This window comes from Porites lutea, chromosome 2 (genome assembly GCF_958299795.1).
Source record: "Porites lutea chromosome 2, jaPorLute2.1, whole genome shotgun sequence".
NCBI lineage: Eukaryota > Metazoa > Cnidaria > Anthozoa > Scleractinia > Poritidae > Porites > Porites lutea.
This window is the reverse complement of record NC_133202.1, coordinates 43,796,329-43,813,324: the sequence shown is the minus strand read 5'-3', so window position 1 is coordinate 43,813,324 and position 16,996 is coordinate 43,796,329. Positions and strand designations below refer to the sequence as shown.

General features: G+C 37.7%; 2 protein-coding genes across 2 annotated transcripts; one reads left to right on the top strand and one right to left on the bottom strand.

The window, feature by feature from the left end:
- The first annotated feature begins 62 nt into the window (after positions 1-62).
- LOC140928714 (uncharacterized) lies at positions 63-4,854 on the top strand. The gene has a single exon (XM_073378491.1). It carries the CDS (start codon positions 159-161, stop codon positions 2,241-2,243), a length of 2,085 nt encoding a protein of 694 aa, XP_073234592.1. The 5' UTR covers positions 63-158; the 3' UTR covers positions 2,244-4,854.
- Positions 4,855-6,519: 1,665 nt separating this feature from the next.
- LOC140927061 (CD209 antigen-like protein C) lies at positions 6,520-16,093 on the bottom strand. The gene is made up of 4 exons (XM_073376726.1): positions 16,063-16,093; positions 9,410-9,498; positions 7,682-7,810; positions 6,520-7,027 (listed from the first exon to the last, which is right to left on the bottom strand). The coding sequence occupies exons 2-4, from the start codon at positions 9,462-9,464 to the stop codon at positions 6,633-6,635; spliced, it is 579 nt and encodes a 192-aa protein (XP_073232827.1). The 5' UTR covers positions 9,465-9,498; positions 16,063-16,093; the 3' UTR covers positions 6,520-6,632.
- Between the last annotated feature and the right edge of the window lie 903 nt (positions 16,094-16,996).

The following is a 16,996-nucleotide window of genomic DNA, read 5'->3' as shown; positions in this document are numbered from 1 at the left end:
GCCGTGACCATCCTGGTTTCTATCAACGTGACAGATAGTCACGTGTTCTGGAAAGTGAAAGCCCTTTGCGCGAAAGTCATATTTCAGTATCCTTCGTTCGTGCAAAGTGCAGATTCTGTTCATGTCTGGCGAAGGTTTTCGTCTTTAGCGGTTTAAGGATGGCTATATTTTTTCACAAAGACGTTCGCGAACTTCTCGAAAACAAGAAGTTAATTGTTATTGGCGACTCCATTCAGCGCTCTGTTTACAAAGATCTCATTTGCTTATGGACACAGGAAGACAGCCGCTATTTGTTCCAGAAAGAACTGCGCGCAAAGGGCGAACTGGCGTTTTTGGGAGACAAATTGCTCCGTGGCGGAAAGCTTGAAGGAAAAATGGTGAATGGTACTGGGTACAGGGAAGTCCGAGAATTTTCAGACGGAAAAGTATCTTTCAAATATTTCTTTGTTACTCGGTCCTACAGCGAACACATGGAATCAATTCTGAATGAGCTAAAAACATGTCAGCCAGACGTTATTGTTATGAATTCGACGTTTTGGGACTTGCATCATTATGGAGATAATAACTTGGAGCAGTATAAAGCGAACTTGGAGAAGCTTGTGAAGGAAATATCCGAAAATTTTTCTTCCAGTTTGTTGTTCATTTGGAACGCCGCCCTTCCGCTCGCAGACAGATGTAAGGGCGGCTTTCTTCGCAAGGGATTCCTCACCATTCCGATTGATAAGATCAAAACGGCGAACAAATTCGCTTGGCTAGCGACTACTGGCCAAGAGAATTCACAGAAGAAAGTCTACTTGGATTTATTCACCGAACTGAAAGACAAGGAAAATTTCACGCAGGCAGAAGATGGTATTCATTGGGGGATGCGTGCACATCGAAAGATTTCAAATTTGATTTTGACCGAAGTCTGCACGGCGTGGAACAGAAAGATCCCTGATCCTCCCTCGCAATTACCATCTAACAAGAGGAGCTCTTCACCTGTGCCTTGGTCTCACTTCTACCCTGATAATGACACTTGGTCCCCAGTATCCACCTCCACTTACAATGATTATGATGAACTGGAGTACTGGAATTATGTGCCTCAGTACTGGGGTTCACCGTCGTATGACCGCTACCAAACTCCTTCCCCTCTGCTATCTAGAGGTCCTAGTTTTTATGGAAGTGGTTGGAGTAACCTAGGGTGGAGTTACAATGCCCCCTATGGGTATCACATGGGTAGAACCAGCGAATACCAACCCTCGCCCCCTGCGCCATATATATTTCCGAGGCAGTATCTCTCGTTAGGAAATATGCAGTTTAATTTCTCTTCACCTTATGGGCCCTACTATCCTGAGAAAGTTCTTTTCAAACCTGCCTATTCTGAACCCCTTCCTCTCCGATCCTCTGGTCAAGGATTGTTACCAACCCCCCCTGGACCTCCATCCTATGCCTATTTCAATGAAGGTGATAGGTACAGAGATCGGTTTAAGAAATTAACTAACCCAAGAGCACGCAGATTTAAGCCTAGTGCTACCACCACAAGCACTCCACTAAGCACTAAAAGCCACACCACACATAGTACTCCCACTGAAACACCTAAAAGCTCCCTTAGTACTGACCACAACACAAACAGCGCTGCTGCTAGCATTACTGGTAATTCTTCTGATCATAATAATAACAAAGAGGAGATTGAATCTGTTAGTGAGTCTTGCTTAAAGTCATGTAGTGATTCTGATGCTGTAGATGTAGGGACAGAGTCTGTTGAGAAATCTAGTGAATCTACCATTGATAGTGTTAGTGCAGGGGGGAGTGTTGGTGGTTCTGGGACACAAGAAAATGATGTCGCTCAACAAGATGAGAATGCCATGAAACCTGGAATGAAAAGAAAGTGTGAAGATGATGAGGAGTCGTCAAATCCTCCCAAGATTGCTCGTGAGGAAACCACTGATGTGCAGAGAAGTGGACTGAAAAGGAAACTTGAAGACATTGAAGCTGAAGAGGTTACAGAGGCATTGGTGAGTGAGCAAGCAAACAGCAGCACTAGTGTCGATAATGGTGCAGTTCCATGTGAGCAAAAGAGAAGCCGTAAAGCTGATGTGACAGAGAATCCAAATCCCCCGCTTTTAAACGAAGACTCAACCTCAACAGAGAACAGTGAAAAACTTTCAGCAGAAGACTGTCCTGACAAACTCACCTCTTCAGGCCTTAACCTTGTGAGACATGATGAGGTCCGGTGTGCTTTGACTTATGATAGTTTTATCTGAACATTTCACACATTTTTATTATTAAGATGATTTATTTGTAAGTGCCTTAAGACTAGTTGAGATGTTGAGGAAGTTTGGGTACTAAGTCTTAGAGTATTTTGACCCAGCCTATTGCACCTTCAGTCGCTTTCATCACTGAAGTCCTTGTACCATGTAACAATGACAACGACTTTTTGTGAACCAAAGTTACTCATTTGGTTATTGTCTTATTTCGGTGCCAGGGAGGCTTAGGTTTATATTTTGTAGCATATTTAGTCAAAACTGTTTAAGTTGTGAAATGCTACAGTTATGACCAATACCTTCTGCAAGGAACCTCTTGAATGGTGAAAAGAGTGTTCTTTTTTCTTGTTGGACCAAATTGTTTTTTTCATCCATTTTTTCTATCCAAAATTATTAATTTCCTTTGCTGCGTGGTGATAAATGTTCAAGAAGATTATGCAAAAGCTTTTGTTTAAATCACTGACAAGAGGTTTTCCCAAAAAATTAAAAATATTACTGGCAAAACCCAGTTCATGGATTTTGGATCTTACAAGGTTAAACATGTGATATAGACTTTTCGCATATTGGCATCTCATGTAATGTAAATACAAACTTAAATAGTTGACTGTTAATAGTTAATTTGTTACTTTTCTTGTTAATGTTCAAGTATCACTTATTTGTACATTTATATCATTGCAATTACTTGGAAAATATTTAAAGTTATCTTGCTGGGTATCAAGCATTGTAAAGATAGTCTATTTTTATCAATAGTATTATATTGAGAATAATAATTATTTTACTTAAGAGTAAATCCCTCCATTACATGAGTATTTATAAGATTAATATTATACCTTTCCAAGTTGATGACTTGAGTTGATGATTGCAGTATTTGATCTTGAAAACCTGAGGAGATGAGGATATAATGTTGATATCCTGGCTGTAAATACATTTATGATTGTATTCACCATGAACAAACTGTTCTTTTGAGAGTCTTCAACTGAACTTGGATGCAGTCAGAAATAACATATCGTTGGTTAGCATTTCATCCAAATCTTGGCTATTTAGAGTTAGAGAATGCCTTTGTCTTGAAAGTCACTGTTGACAGTTTCTCACTTTGCTGCTAGACAAATTTTTTTTAAAGTTTCTCATGCAATCAAAATCAGGATTTTAATGTCATCTCAATTTGTCTAGTCTTTAATTAAGTCTCTGAGATGAAAATGTTGTTAACTAAATCTAAATTAATGTGTAGTTATGTGGAATTCCTTTACAGCCATGCTCTGTCATGTTCTGGCAGTCTGCTTTGAAACTTGGATGGTGTTTTTACTTTTCAAATAATAATGTTATTTTTTTTAACTTTGATTGCAAGATTTTTAAATTATTGTGCACGTTTTTGCCAATAAAGAACTGTTGCAAGTGTCCTTTATCATGAAATGTCGTGAATGCTGTCGGCATTTTTTTTTTTGGCAACTTCATTTTTCTGTTCAGTTTTGCTTTTCAAAGAGTTTGCCAAACAGAACTTCAGATGTTACTCAAATCTCAGACAACATGTAGCAATGAGATATTCAAATGTTGTGGGAAAATTCCCACTCGTGACATAGCATGGCTGTAATAACTATTAAAAATGATTTCAGTATTCTTAAATCTTCAAAGTCAAAATATTTAGTATGTTTCTTCATTTTTCTAATTAGGACAAAATAGAATCAGTAGTATCCAGTTAACTTATGTCATTTTGCAGTCAGTTCCCCTTGTAAAACTCTCAGTGTGGTTGGCCAGTAGTCAGTCTCTTCTCAGATGAGCCTCCTGCAGAGCCGCTTATTTTCACAAAATTTGATTTGGTTATCACATTACCCTCATGATGTGAACATGATGTGGACTTACCTAAACATGATTTAAGGCAAATGACACTTGATATAGGGCATTCATGGCAGATACATCATATAATTATGTTTTTACTTGTCTACTCTATATTGGATAGATTTACATCACTGCATCATCGTTACATTACTAGCACTTAATATAATGCAATTTATCAAAAGAATTAATGATTATTATTGTTAGCATTTCAAGTTATTAATTAGAGTGATTTTACTTTACCCATGAAACATACTAACAACTAGTGCAAAATAGCCATGAGTAAACAAAGGAAGACAAAGGAATTAGTGCATAATATTGCAACGTATTCTACTGCCTATTTCATGGATTAAGTAAAATCACTCTATAATCTCCCAAGAGTTACTTGTTTTGAAATGTTGATTGGTGCATTATTCATGAAAAGGAGATTTTTCCATACAAGGTTGAAAAGCAATTATTGATACTTTTGCTTAACTCTTTTAGCTTGTAACTTTTGTTTTCCCATTTCAAACGATGTGATGCTACCCCAGAGGACACCCCAGAGAACTTGTTGGCCTATCCTTTGAGAACATAATGTGATCTGAATTGGGAAAACAAAACATGCAAGCCCATGACATGTTATTATAGTTACGAAGAGTTGTTAATGGACATGCAAAGTTGTTCAACTTCCAAATACGGCAGCTTGACTGATGTTACCAGAATTAGTATAAAAGAATTATATTTGAATTTTTTATTTAGTATGTTTTGTAATACTGGAGTAAAGAAAAATATTGTCTTGTGATATGAAGCATGATTGCATAATTAAGTCCTCTTTGCATTTGGATTGGTTCCAGAAGCATTTAAATCCCCCGATTAGCCATAAATGGTCATCCCACTCAAACACTTGTTTGGACAACAGATGTCAGCAGTTCTGTCTGACGTCATATTTTTGCAAATAGACCCTGATCCTCCTCTAGGTTTAGTGCTGGGTATTACCATAGCAACAGCATAACCTGTATTACCTTGATCTTAGCCCAGCCCAATCAGTTTTTCTTTTCATTAAGTCATTGCATAGTCATTGCTTTTTCAGAAGTAAATCTGTTTCTTTTTAAATGTGCTGTGCTTTATGAGACAGAATGAGGAATCAGTCAGGGCCAAATACAGTCTTTTCCGTTATGTTTATTCTTTGTTTTGGTTAAAAATTCTCTGAGAAGGGTATTGTTGAACAGGGTTAGAGTCTCATCACGTGATCTAGGCTGGGTCTCTTTTTCAAGTTGCTAGGCTGGCTCGGTTGTCATGTTATCACAAAGTTGGTTTTTGTTGTGTTTAACTAAGGTGCCAAGATCTTGGCAAAGTGGCAAACTCGGCCAGCCCTGCTCACGTAATCAGGTGCTTAGACCTAAACCCAGTTTTTTGTAATTTTTTGATGTTTGGCGTTTTTTTTAATTCATTTTAATTTTTTTTTTCTAGTTTAATGCATGTGGATTTTGCTAGTCTCCTGTGGCTCAGTGGTAGATCATGTGTATACCAGTAACCAGAAGGTTATAGGTTCGACTCCTGTTTAAAAAAAATAGATTCTTTTGTCGACTTGCCTGTGTCGATGGCTGAAGAACATCTTAACACTGATTTATGGACCATCTATTATTTATGGGGAGGAGATGGGAGCACAATCCTGCACCGTACTTTGGTGTAGTAATGGATAGCGATAGAAATTGAAATCTTTTTCGCCGTATTCATCGTTCTATACTGACCTAATTTCCATTTAGGCACGGTATGTGCTAGTTTATTCCCGGTCCTCAAGAAAGACATCTATTTGTAGAAATTCTGCGGCTTGAAACGCTGAGTCCAGCTTCGCAACTTCACTTTTCTTTCTTTTGGAGGTCACCAGCCGTACCTCTATCAAGACGTTGTTTATTAAACGGTGACAGTGAAACTAGATTCAGGAAAGGAGTTGGTTATGCTACAAGTTATGAGAATTGTTGCGAGGTCAATGATGATAGTAAGAAACATTGCGGTGAAGATCGCCTTTAACTTCTTGGAAGATCGACGGTCTTTAGAATATTGTAAGTCAGGGAAGCTTAAAAAATCCGGCATTTTTGAACTTAAAATCGCTGCTTGCCACGCTTCTGTGAGTTAAAACACTCACACCCTCTCTCCCCTCCATTTAAGGATGTTCCTTCAAGTGTTTAGTATGGTCTTGTATTACTAACAACTTTGACAAGGGGCGGGGAGAGCACAGGAGGATGGACAGGCCGTTCAAGCTCAAATGAGATAGTGTCTGAAGTAATTTGGACCTGGTTGTAGCTAAACCAAACAAAGGAAACCACCAGGCAATAAGCAGCTCATGGGAAACATAATTTCCCTTTCACAACAAGTTTTCGGGACTTGCGGCTATCACGCAAACCTTAAAACGCTATTGCGTTACTAACATCTTGGTTGTGGAAAAAACGAAACCAAAAAATTTCTACACCAACACCTTTTGTTTTTTTATTGTTCACAATTCATGTTCATTACCCACTACAACTCTATATGCGAGTTCAGCATAGAGCTTCAATTGCTACAAGAACTGAGCTGAGCACTTTACTTCTTTTTTTGGCAAACAGTAAACCAAGAGGCATCACATGGGTTGTTATTCCACTTTCCTTTCGGATTTCCAACGACGTACATGAACGCACAGTTCTCCTTCCCAGGATAGTTAGGTTCACCCGTGTTCCATGCAGAGAAGGTCTCTGCCACTGAAGTTCCATCAGCCCAGTAGAAGTCATTGTCACCATTGGGTGCTTCCATTCCAAGCCATGGATTACCGTTGTCCTTCATTAGACTTAGAAGAAAGTCGTTTTCTTCTGCTGATTTGATAACTGGGAGGGTGGCTCCCAGTTTCTGGCATTCTTGTTCACTCTGACTCATCTTCATCTTGCCTTTGTCGACGTAGAAGTAGCAAAGAGATTCGAATTCAACCCAGCCCTCTGGACAACCTAAGCCGGGATACAAAAGATGATTTCCTTTTAAGTCTTACCACTAACACAAAGTTTTAAGAGCATCGAGATTAGCTGCCCTTAAGATTGCTTTACTAGCAGGCTCCTTACTTTTGGGGGTCTGAATCTGTCCAGTGTCTTGACAAAATTCTTAATTTCATTGGACATTTAATATGACGAAATGTGCCGGAAATATGGGGATATCAGCTAATGTAACGGTGTCCTTATGATGCCCTTTCAAATGTCCTCTGGAATTATTTCATTGGCCTTATTTACTGATCTCTCCCTTCTTTCTTTTTCTTTCAAGCTTACTTTAGCCCTTGCACGCAGCTGGGAGTCTAGGTAAAAAAATTATTTACACCCGCGTACAGATCATGAACTATGTTGTTAAGAACCGTTCAAATGTAAAATCCAACCGGCTGTTAGATTATGTTGGATTATACTGCCCTGTGGGATCTATGCATTCAATATATTTATTATTCATGGCATAAGAGACTGCTAAGAAAGAGTGATCGGTCTTAAATCGGTTAAGTCTAGCGTACTCTAAATTCCAACTAACAAATTCTAAAAGAAAACATCATAGTTCCAGACGCAAGAGAACTACAAAATGATTGCTCAACAGATTAGAGGCTCCTAAAAAATGCACCGCCCTACCTGTCTTGATGCAGCAGCATTTGTTGGTTTCCAGTGAACAACTGTACTGATCGGAACAATCTTCAGTTCCAGATGGGCAGGGGTCATTTATGAAATAGCAGGTCTGTCCAACGTCACCGCAGCTATCTCCTGTAAAGAGGAAATTGGAAGGTGTAATTAGAAAACTTAGAGGGTGCGAAAAATAAAATTGTGGAAATTTAATACATGATTCCCGGGGTGTGTGAGTGTATGGGTGTGTGGGTGTGTGTGTTTATGGGGAGGGGGGGGGGGGGGGTTAGTACTCTTTATAATTGCCTAAAAGGGGAGGCTCTATCTGAAAGGGGTACCTTTTTCAGGCCTCAGGAATATGTAAGGTAGGGATTTCACCAGTTAAAGTATATGAAAGGGTAAAGAAATCTGTCAGTTCGGTCTGTAAAAAGGCCAAAAAGGGCTAACAGATGCATGTTATGGCTGTGAAAAAGTCGAGTAAACAGTCTGGTATTGTGTTTTATTCATTTTTTAAAAACAGTGCATTTACAGCAATTACAGTCAAACCAGGTCAGGCGTTCCCGTCGCTAGCAAACTAATGAATTCATTAATGGAAAAATGATTTCGTTTGTTGATTCAATAATCCATTCTTAAAATGAATAATCCAACAGTCGAATTGGACCTCGATTCACTAATTAAATGTTGATTTGTTTTTAATTGCTTTTAATCAAAATAACAGCTAGAAGAGACAGACCGCAAACGCAAAGAAACTGACAAAGGCCGGGGATCGAAATCCACCAATCACCGCACAGACACTGACCTCAGTTTGACTATCGTGTTTTCTAAGAGGTCAGGTCCGTTGCAGTGATTACTGGAAGCAAAATGGCGTACATGTAACAGTTTGGGTTTGGGTTTGAACTTCAGAACTCGCCCGCATTCGACTCTTAGAAAAACAGAAGAAAAAAAATGTAGTTTTTCAAAAAACAGTAATCGAATCAACATTCGATTATGGAATCGAGGCTAAATATGAATATTGGATTGTTCATTTTATGAATGGTTTATTGAATCAACAAACGAAATCATTTTTCCGTTAATGAATTTATTAGTTCGTTAGCGACAGGAACGCTTCACCTGGTTTGACTGTAAAAGGGATGCAAAGTTCTTATGATGACTAGGTATATGACAGGGGTACCATTTGTCAATAGAAAGTATACGAAAGGGCTGCCTTTACTGTCAAAAATGGTATATAGAAGGGCGAGGGGTTGGACTTCGGGCCGTCTCCATGTATAAAACTTTGTTGAGTACACGAAACAAAACAAACTTTAGAGTTGCTGTAAGTTCAAACTTGTTCGCTACATTTTCAGAATTCTTTTCTTCTCCCCATTCCCTGTTATCATCTGTATTATCCTCCGGTGTTCAAGTCGCAGACTGTGAATAGACTCCATTTTAAACATACAAGTAATTCGTTAACGTTACCATGTCCATACAGTTCTGACGGGAATATTTTATCTATATCTTTATGAAGCCGTATTGTAAATTAAAACGCGTAGTTCTGTTTTATCTTGCGTCAAAAAAACATTTGGCTGTGCCCAGTATTTTAAACTTGCTATAACAATCACGGCTGTTTTTTTACTTCAAGTTTATTGAGCAACATTGAAGGAGTGATTTACATAATGTTCTACTCACAGTTAGCATGGTTAGATATAAAAGGCTAATCAAGTTTCATATAAACACGACATCTTTATATATTTTTCAACATACCGGTCGCATGACCCACGGCCAGGAGACTAAGAAGCAAGACAAATAACGGGGACATCTTCCAGTCTAATTTGACAACAGGATGATAAAAACTGAAAGAAAACGATGTATGTAACATTCCAATTGAGTTCGGGCTTCTTCATTAAAGCAGTTTGTAAAATTTAGCCTGCGCAGCAAGCGTTTCCAGTTGAGGTATAGCACAAAAGTTGGAGCGGGAGCAAAAAAAAAATTGTAAAATTTTTTGTAAATTGTAATTTGTTTACCCACGGATCACTAAGGAGTTCATAAGAACTCGCTGAAACGTGTTCGTGCGTTCCAGATCGAATTGGAATTTGAAAGTGTTGGTTTTTAAGGAGAGGGGAAAACCGGAGTACCCGGAGAAAAACCTCTCGGATCAAGGGAGAGAACCAACAACAAACTCAACCCACATATGGCGTCGACGCCAGGATTCGAACCCGGGCCACATTGGTGGGAGGCGAGCGCTCTCACCACTGCGCCAGGAAGGAAGGGGATACTGAAATTTCAATATACACTAGGGGTACCTTCCGGCAAGTGCCAACGAGGCGAATTCGTTTATCTTTTGTGGAATGTGCCTGTTCAGATCTTCGCGATATTTTTTTCATAATTTTAGAGGTTTAACATGGATTCCGCAAAAGAAAAGGATGGCACCCAACTTCAAAACAACAACTTTGGCACATTTAAGGCTTTCACTTTTATTAAACAATCACAACATGGCTTGAAGCTTTGTTGGAAAATATGAGCAAGTTAGCACTTATGTTTCTTGGAAAATTCCATTGTAGCAAAACTATAAACGTTAGAAGGTATAGTTTAAATGAGGTCTTTGACTGCTGAAATTAAGAATAATAATAAATTGCGAGCAACAGCGTCATCAGGGATAAAAAAATATTTCGCGTGGTAATATACACCAGAAAAAATTGGTGTAAAGTAAAATGTGTGAAAAGCGCAAGAATGGGGCGGAATGTATCAGAGGTATAAAAATATAAACTTGAATAAAATACAAAGATCTAATGAGTGAGTGTCATGGGACAAAGAGTCTCTTGAAAGGCATAATGATAGTCTTCAAAACAAAAGGTCCGCAAATTCGTTGCATTCCACAAGAAAGTTTTGGGCTGTCTCAATGTAAATATCGAACAGCAAAAAAACAAACTGGTTAACAAAATCTCTCGAAAGACATAAATAAATTCTAAAGAAAAAAAGGTCCGCAAATACGTTGCATTCCTCACGGGAGGTGAGGACTGGCTCAGTGTAAATTGACCTGGGAAGAACACGCTGGTTCTGATAAAAGTTTTGAGAATATAACCCTACGCCTTGATCAACCACCGCTTAAAATTCAATTCCCAAAGGAAAAGAGAACACTGAAAACCCTGGTTCTGAGTCGAGAAGCGAACACGCTACCTCAAAATAAATCGAGCTGCAAAAAACAAGCTGGTTCTGACAAAAATTTGAGCGTAAAACCCTATTCCTAGAAATCGTATTAAAGCTTGCTCACCTGTTAGGTCCTCTTGAACAGACAACGAACAGCTGCACACTGAATCACCCAATTTCGGACCACGAGTTGTAAATACAAGACCATGACGTCAGCACCTAAATATGGGGTCTTACTTACACCCAAATATGGTCAAACATGCAAACTTTAGAGGGTTACGCAGACTAATTTGAGAGTTTTGGCCTACATTGCGCAGCGTTATAGTTCTGCCGCCAAGGCAACCTCGCTTCTTAGCTCGGTTGCCTCGTTGGCAAAGAAAAGGTCCGCAAATACGTTTCATTCCTCACGGGAGGCGTAGTCTAAAATGAGGCAAGACATGAGGAAGGTTTATCTCAGATAAGAAAAACTATTTGTCTTAAGAAAACTCAAAGAAATTTTCCTTGGTTTCGGCGCATTGTGCACGAAAGAATTTTACGAAGGCATAATCCTAATAAACATTGGGACCTCCTACTTATTGGTGTTCCAATATTTCAGTCATGGGCTGCTTTTTCTCGAAACTTCGCACATGACCTTTCCTACGAAAGTCATTGTCCAAAATGAGGCAAGACAACGCCTTTAGCTTGAAGAACGTTTATTTCAAAACATAAAAGGTACCGATGCCAAACAATTATACCTGTGCGTCAGCGATTCTCAAACATTGTTCTGTACGTTGCATTGATTTGATTTTTACCGATTAATCATCATATGAAGCGTTTCTTTGGTTTCGACGCATCAAGACTAAATATTTGCCAAAAAGCTTTTTGCGAGAGAATAATGCTGTCAAGGGATGTATCTCCCCGATTTATGAAAAATATTATAACTTGATGGAAGTTCTATATATCTTTCCAATGACCTTTGAAATGAAACCGATATTTGACTTGATTTAGCTAGATGTGTCCTTTGCGGAATAAGTAAAATATGAGGCCAATAAACAATGTTTTAAGTATGAAAAGATAAAGCATGAAGCATCAATCAGATTGATTTCTGACAATTGTATCTGATTAATTCGACATAAATACTGTTATCTATCATTGTAGGTAGCTTTCTAGGTTCTGGAACATTTTTACTGTTTAAGGAGTATCAAAGAAGATAAATAGCATTTTACTTCTTATCTAAAGGTTAAAGATTAAAAGTATGTCTTGATTTTTTACCGATTAATCATCATATGAAGCGTTTCTTTGGTTTCGACGCATCAAGACTAAATATTTGCCAAAAAGCTTTTTGCGAGAGAATAATGCTGTCAAGGGATGTATCTCCCCGATTTATGAAAAATATTATAACTTGATGGAAGTTCTATATATCTTTCCAATGACCTTTGAAATGAAACCGATATTTGACTTGATTTAGCTAGATGTGTCCTTTGCGGAATAAGTAAAATATGAGGCCAATAAACAATGTTTTAAGTATGAAAAGATAAAGCATGAAGCATCAATCAGATTGATTTCTGACAATTGTATCTGATTAATTCGACATAAATACTGATATCTATCATAGTAGGAAGCTTTCTAGGTTCTGGAACATTTTTACTGTTTAAGGAGAATCAAAGAAGATAAATAGCATTTTACTTCTTATCTAAAAGATTAAAGATTAAAAGTGTGTCTTGTTGCACCATGCACGAAATCAGATCATATGCATCATTTCTTAGTTGGTTATTGACCAAGGACAACCCCTATCTGTACCATCATATATTTTCAGGTTATTCTTTGTGCATTCTATGACTCTTTAGGAATGTTCTGACTAAGTTAAGAATTTCTCCTTTCGTGTGTTCATATAGGAATGAGGTTTTTGAGCGGGACATCTTGTCTCCGAACTTGACCTCCCTTCGAAAATGCTTATCCTTTAAGTGAACATTTCCACATTTTTAGTAATTGACTTAGCTAGTTAGGGTTTTGCGGCTCGATTTTGTTGGTAAAGTTTTCCCTCTATTTATCTTGTTCTCATATTTATTAATATGGGAGTTGTCCTTTGTTTGTCATTAACGAAGTTTGCACTTTTGGTTTTTTAGCTTCAAAGAACCAAGTAACTTAAAAGTAGCTGCGTAAAAGTGTGTTCATTTTACTGAACTTTGCTTAGTTAGTTTCCTTTACTGGTTTTTCTCCTTCAGAACCAAAGAAAGGCTCTTAAAAGGAATTTTGCGTAACAAGTTAATATATGTTAATAAGAACATAAATATATTATCAACGTAAACATATGGTCAACGACCAACAAACAAATAAATAGCGAGATGCGAACGAGTACATTTTAGAGAGAAAGAAAGTGAAGTGCAGAGGACACAAGATTAGTTGAAGAAAGACGTTGTTAGAAAGAAGTTGTTGGGGAAGTTGTGAAGAACTGTGAAGTGAAAGAGTAAGTCTCCTTATAATAAAAAGTTTAATCTTAAGACGTATTTGGTTGTGAGAGTCACTCTCCCTAGAGGAACTAGTACCAGTATCAATGCTATAATTATCATTGGGACCTCTTGCTAGACTCAGGTAGTCATTGGTGTTATAATATCGAAAAAGCTGGCATTACCTTAGCTCTGGGCAAAGTCATTGTGCAAAATGAGGCAAGACAACGCCTTCGTCTTGATTTGTTTCAGAGTAGACAAATTATTTGTCTTAAGAAAAATTAAGATTAAAACATGGAAGGTACCGAAAACAGACATTTGTACCTGTAAATCCGCAAATATCTTGCAATATTCTGTAAGTCTGCATTTTTATTAAACCATCATTCGGGAAGGGTTTCTTTGATTTGATGCACGAAGTCTAAAAATACGCATAATAGGTTTCTGGTGGGAGAATAATTCTATGATTATCATTTCAGTGGACTTCCTTTAATTTCACCTCCTGCACTTACGATGTTCAAATATTCACCCCTAGGAAGCTTTTTCTCGAATTCAAACCTCTCCTGTTGAATAAATAGCTGAAATTTGCGGCTAATTATTTACTATCTTATTAAAAATGGGAGTAAAATTCCATGTCCAAGAAGAAGCGAACTAGATTCCCGTGGAGCGGACTAGGTTATAGCCCGGTCGGATTTCGAAAAAACGCATATTTGGTACAAGGCAGTGGAGGATTCGTATCTCCGTCTGCATGCATCTAGCAAGAAATTCAGCTGTTAGGGTAACCAAATACAGTCCAACCACAAATTGAGATTCCAATTCTTCTTATTATTAGAGATTCCAATTATTATTATTTTGTTCAAGTTTACGTTTATTAAAAACACTTTGCACACATGCCATAATTGATCCTTGCCCCCAAAGTAGCCTATAGCTAATCGAGGCAGGAAGAAAAAGTAAAAAAAGTTACAATAATAGGGTTTAAACATAGCAATAAAGTTAAACAGATACACGGACATCAACATATTAAATTAACAAGACAGAAAATACATATATTTCAAAACAGGTAAATGAAACAAGGTATGAACGAAATTAAAATAAAAATTTAATATTTATTAAATATGTCAGTGAATAAAGTACGCACGCCAACATAAGTATCCTCCTGTATCAAAATGACCAGTAGCCGACTCTCTAGGGTATTCTTAAATTTTTATTTAGGTAGAGCACGATCACTGTCGGGAATAGTGTTCCATACTATTCAGCCTGCTCAGCTCACGTACTCATTGATTTTCCAATATTTCAGTTATGGGCTGATTTTCTCAAACGTCTCGCATGACCTAAGCTGTCAGACGCGTGGTCTAAAATGAGGCAAGACATGAGGAAGGTTTATCTCAGATAAGAAAAACTATTTGTCTTAAGAAAACTCAAAGAAAGTTTCCTTGGTTTCGGCGCATAGTGCATGGAAGAAATTTTACGAAGGCATAATCCTAATTAACATTGGGACCTCCTACTTATTGGTGTTCCAATATTTCAGTCATGGGCTGCTGTTTCTCGAAACTTCGCACATGACCTTTCCTACGAAAGTCATTGTCCAAAATGAGGCAAGACAACGCCTTTAGCTTGAAGAACGTTTATTTTAAAACATAGAAGGTACCGATGCCAAACAATTATACCTGTGCGTCACCGAATCTCAAGCATTTTTCTGTACGTTAGCGTTTATTTGATTTTTCACCGATTAATCATCATATGAAGCGTTTCTTTGGTTTCGACGCATAAGACTAAATATTTGCTAAAAAGCTTTTTGCGGGAGAATAATGCTATTACTCATTGGTGTTTTAATATCGAAAAATATGGCATTACCTTAGCTCTGGACAAAGTCATTGTGCAAATGAGGCAAGACAGCACCTTCGTCTTGATATATTTCAGAGTAGACAAATTATTTGCCTTAAGAAAAATTAAAATTAAAACATGGAGGGTACCGATAACAGACATTTGTACCTGTAAATCCGCAAATATCTTGCAATATTCTGTAAGTCTGCATTTTTATTAAACCATCATTTGGGAAGGGTTTCTTTGATTTGATGCACGAAGTCTAAAAATACGCATAATAGGTTTCTGGCGGGAGAATAATTCTATGATTATCATTTCAGTGGACCTCCTTTAATTTCACCTCCTGCACTCATGATGCTCAAATATTCACCCCTAGGAAGCTTTTTCTCGAATTCAAACCTTTTTTTCTTTTTTTCATAATTTTAGAGGTTTAACATGGATTCCGCAAAAGAAAAGGATGGCACCCAACTTCAAAACAACAACTTTTGCACATTTAAGGCTTTCACTTTTATTAAACAATCACAACATGGCTTGAAGCTTTGTTGGTAAATATGAGCAAGTTAGCACTTATGTTTCTTGGAAAATTCCATTGTAGCAAAACTATTAACGTTAGAAAGTACATTGTATAGTTTAAATGAGGTCTTTGACTGCTGAAATTAAAAATAATAATTAAATTCTGAGCAACAGCGTCACCAGGGATAAAAAAAATATTTCGCGTGGTTATGCTTATACACCAGAAAAAATTAGTGTAAAGTAAAATGTGTGAAAAGCGCAAGAATGGGGCGGAATGTATCAGAGGTATAAAAGTATAAACTTGAATAAATACAAAGATCTAATGAGTGAGTGTCACGGGACAAAGAGTATTTTGAAAGGCATAATGATAGTCTTCAAAACAAAAGGTCCGCAAATTCGTTACATTCCCCACGGGAGTTTTGGGCTGTCTCAATGTAAATCGCAATTTATAAAGCAAACCAGAGCACTAATTGCCCTCTCAAACTAGAAATCGTATTAAAGCTTGCTCACCTGTCTGTTAGGTCGTCTTGAACAGACAACGAACAGCTGCACACTGAATTACCCAATTTCGGACCACGAGTTGTAAATACAAGACCATGACGTCAGCACCTAAATATGGGGTCTTACTTACACCCAAATATGGTCAAAACCGAATATTTTAGACGGTAGTCACACTTCGCCATCCGTCAAAAGGGGTAGTCACACTTCGCCATCCGTCAAAAGGAGGTCCCGTCGGAACTTCTTCCGATGACGGAATCCGACGTGACCCGAGTCGCCTTCGTGTTGTTGGCCTAAAATTAGCTTTGTGTAAGCTCGTCGGCTAACAAACTGAACAAACCGTTGTACAAACGTTTTTAATCTATTTTTAACTAAAGAATACGTCTTATCTGAAGAAAAATTATCTTTCTTTTTGCTGGCATCTAAACTTTCCCAAAAATCTCTAAACCTCCCTTTCATGGATGGCTGATTACAACTACAACGGCGCGACATCGCTTGGCAATCCCTCAAAAGGAGGTTGTCTAAGAAACGGAAATTGAAAGATTCAAAGGGCAAACAAACAGTCAAAACGTACTGTGTTATGTTTGGTATGTGTATTCATAACACTTTTCATTGCTGAATTAAATGTCAAAAAGACTATTTCTTTAGGAAACCCGTGCTCTATTCTTTTCAGTAATTCACATTACTTTGAAGATTATTTCGTTCTGCAGTCTTTATAATACAATTTGCCCTGGTCTTTATTCTTATCTGAAGAACTGAACTTTCAACAAAAACTCAAAACCTCCCTTTGATGGATGGCTAATTACAACTAAAAGGGCGCAACATCGCTTTGCAATCCCTCAAAAGGAGGTTGTCAAACTGAACCGGAAATTGAAAGGTCGGTTATGGATGAATGAATCTCGACAAAGAACAAACAAAGTCGTGAAATTGGTGGGAAATTCGTCTT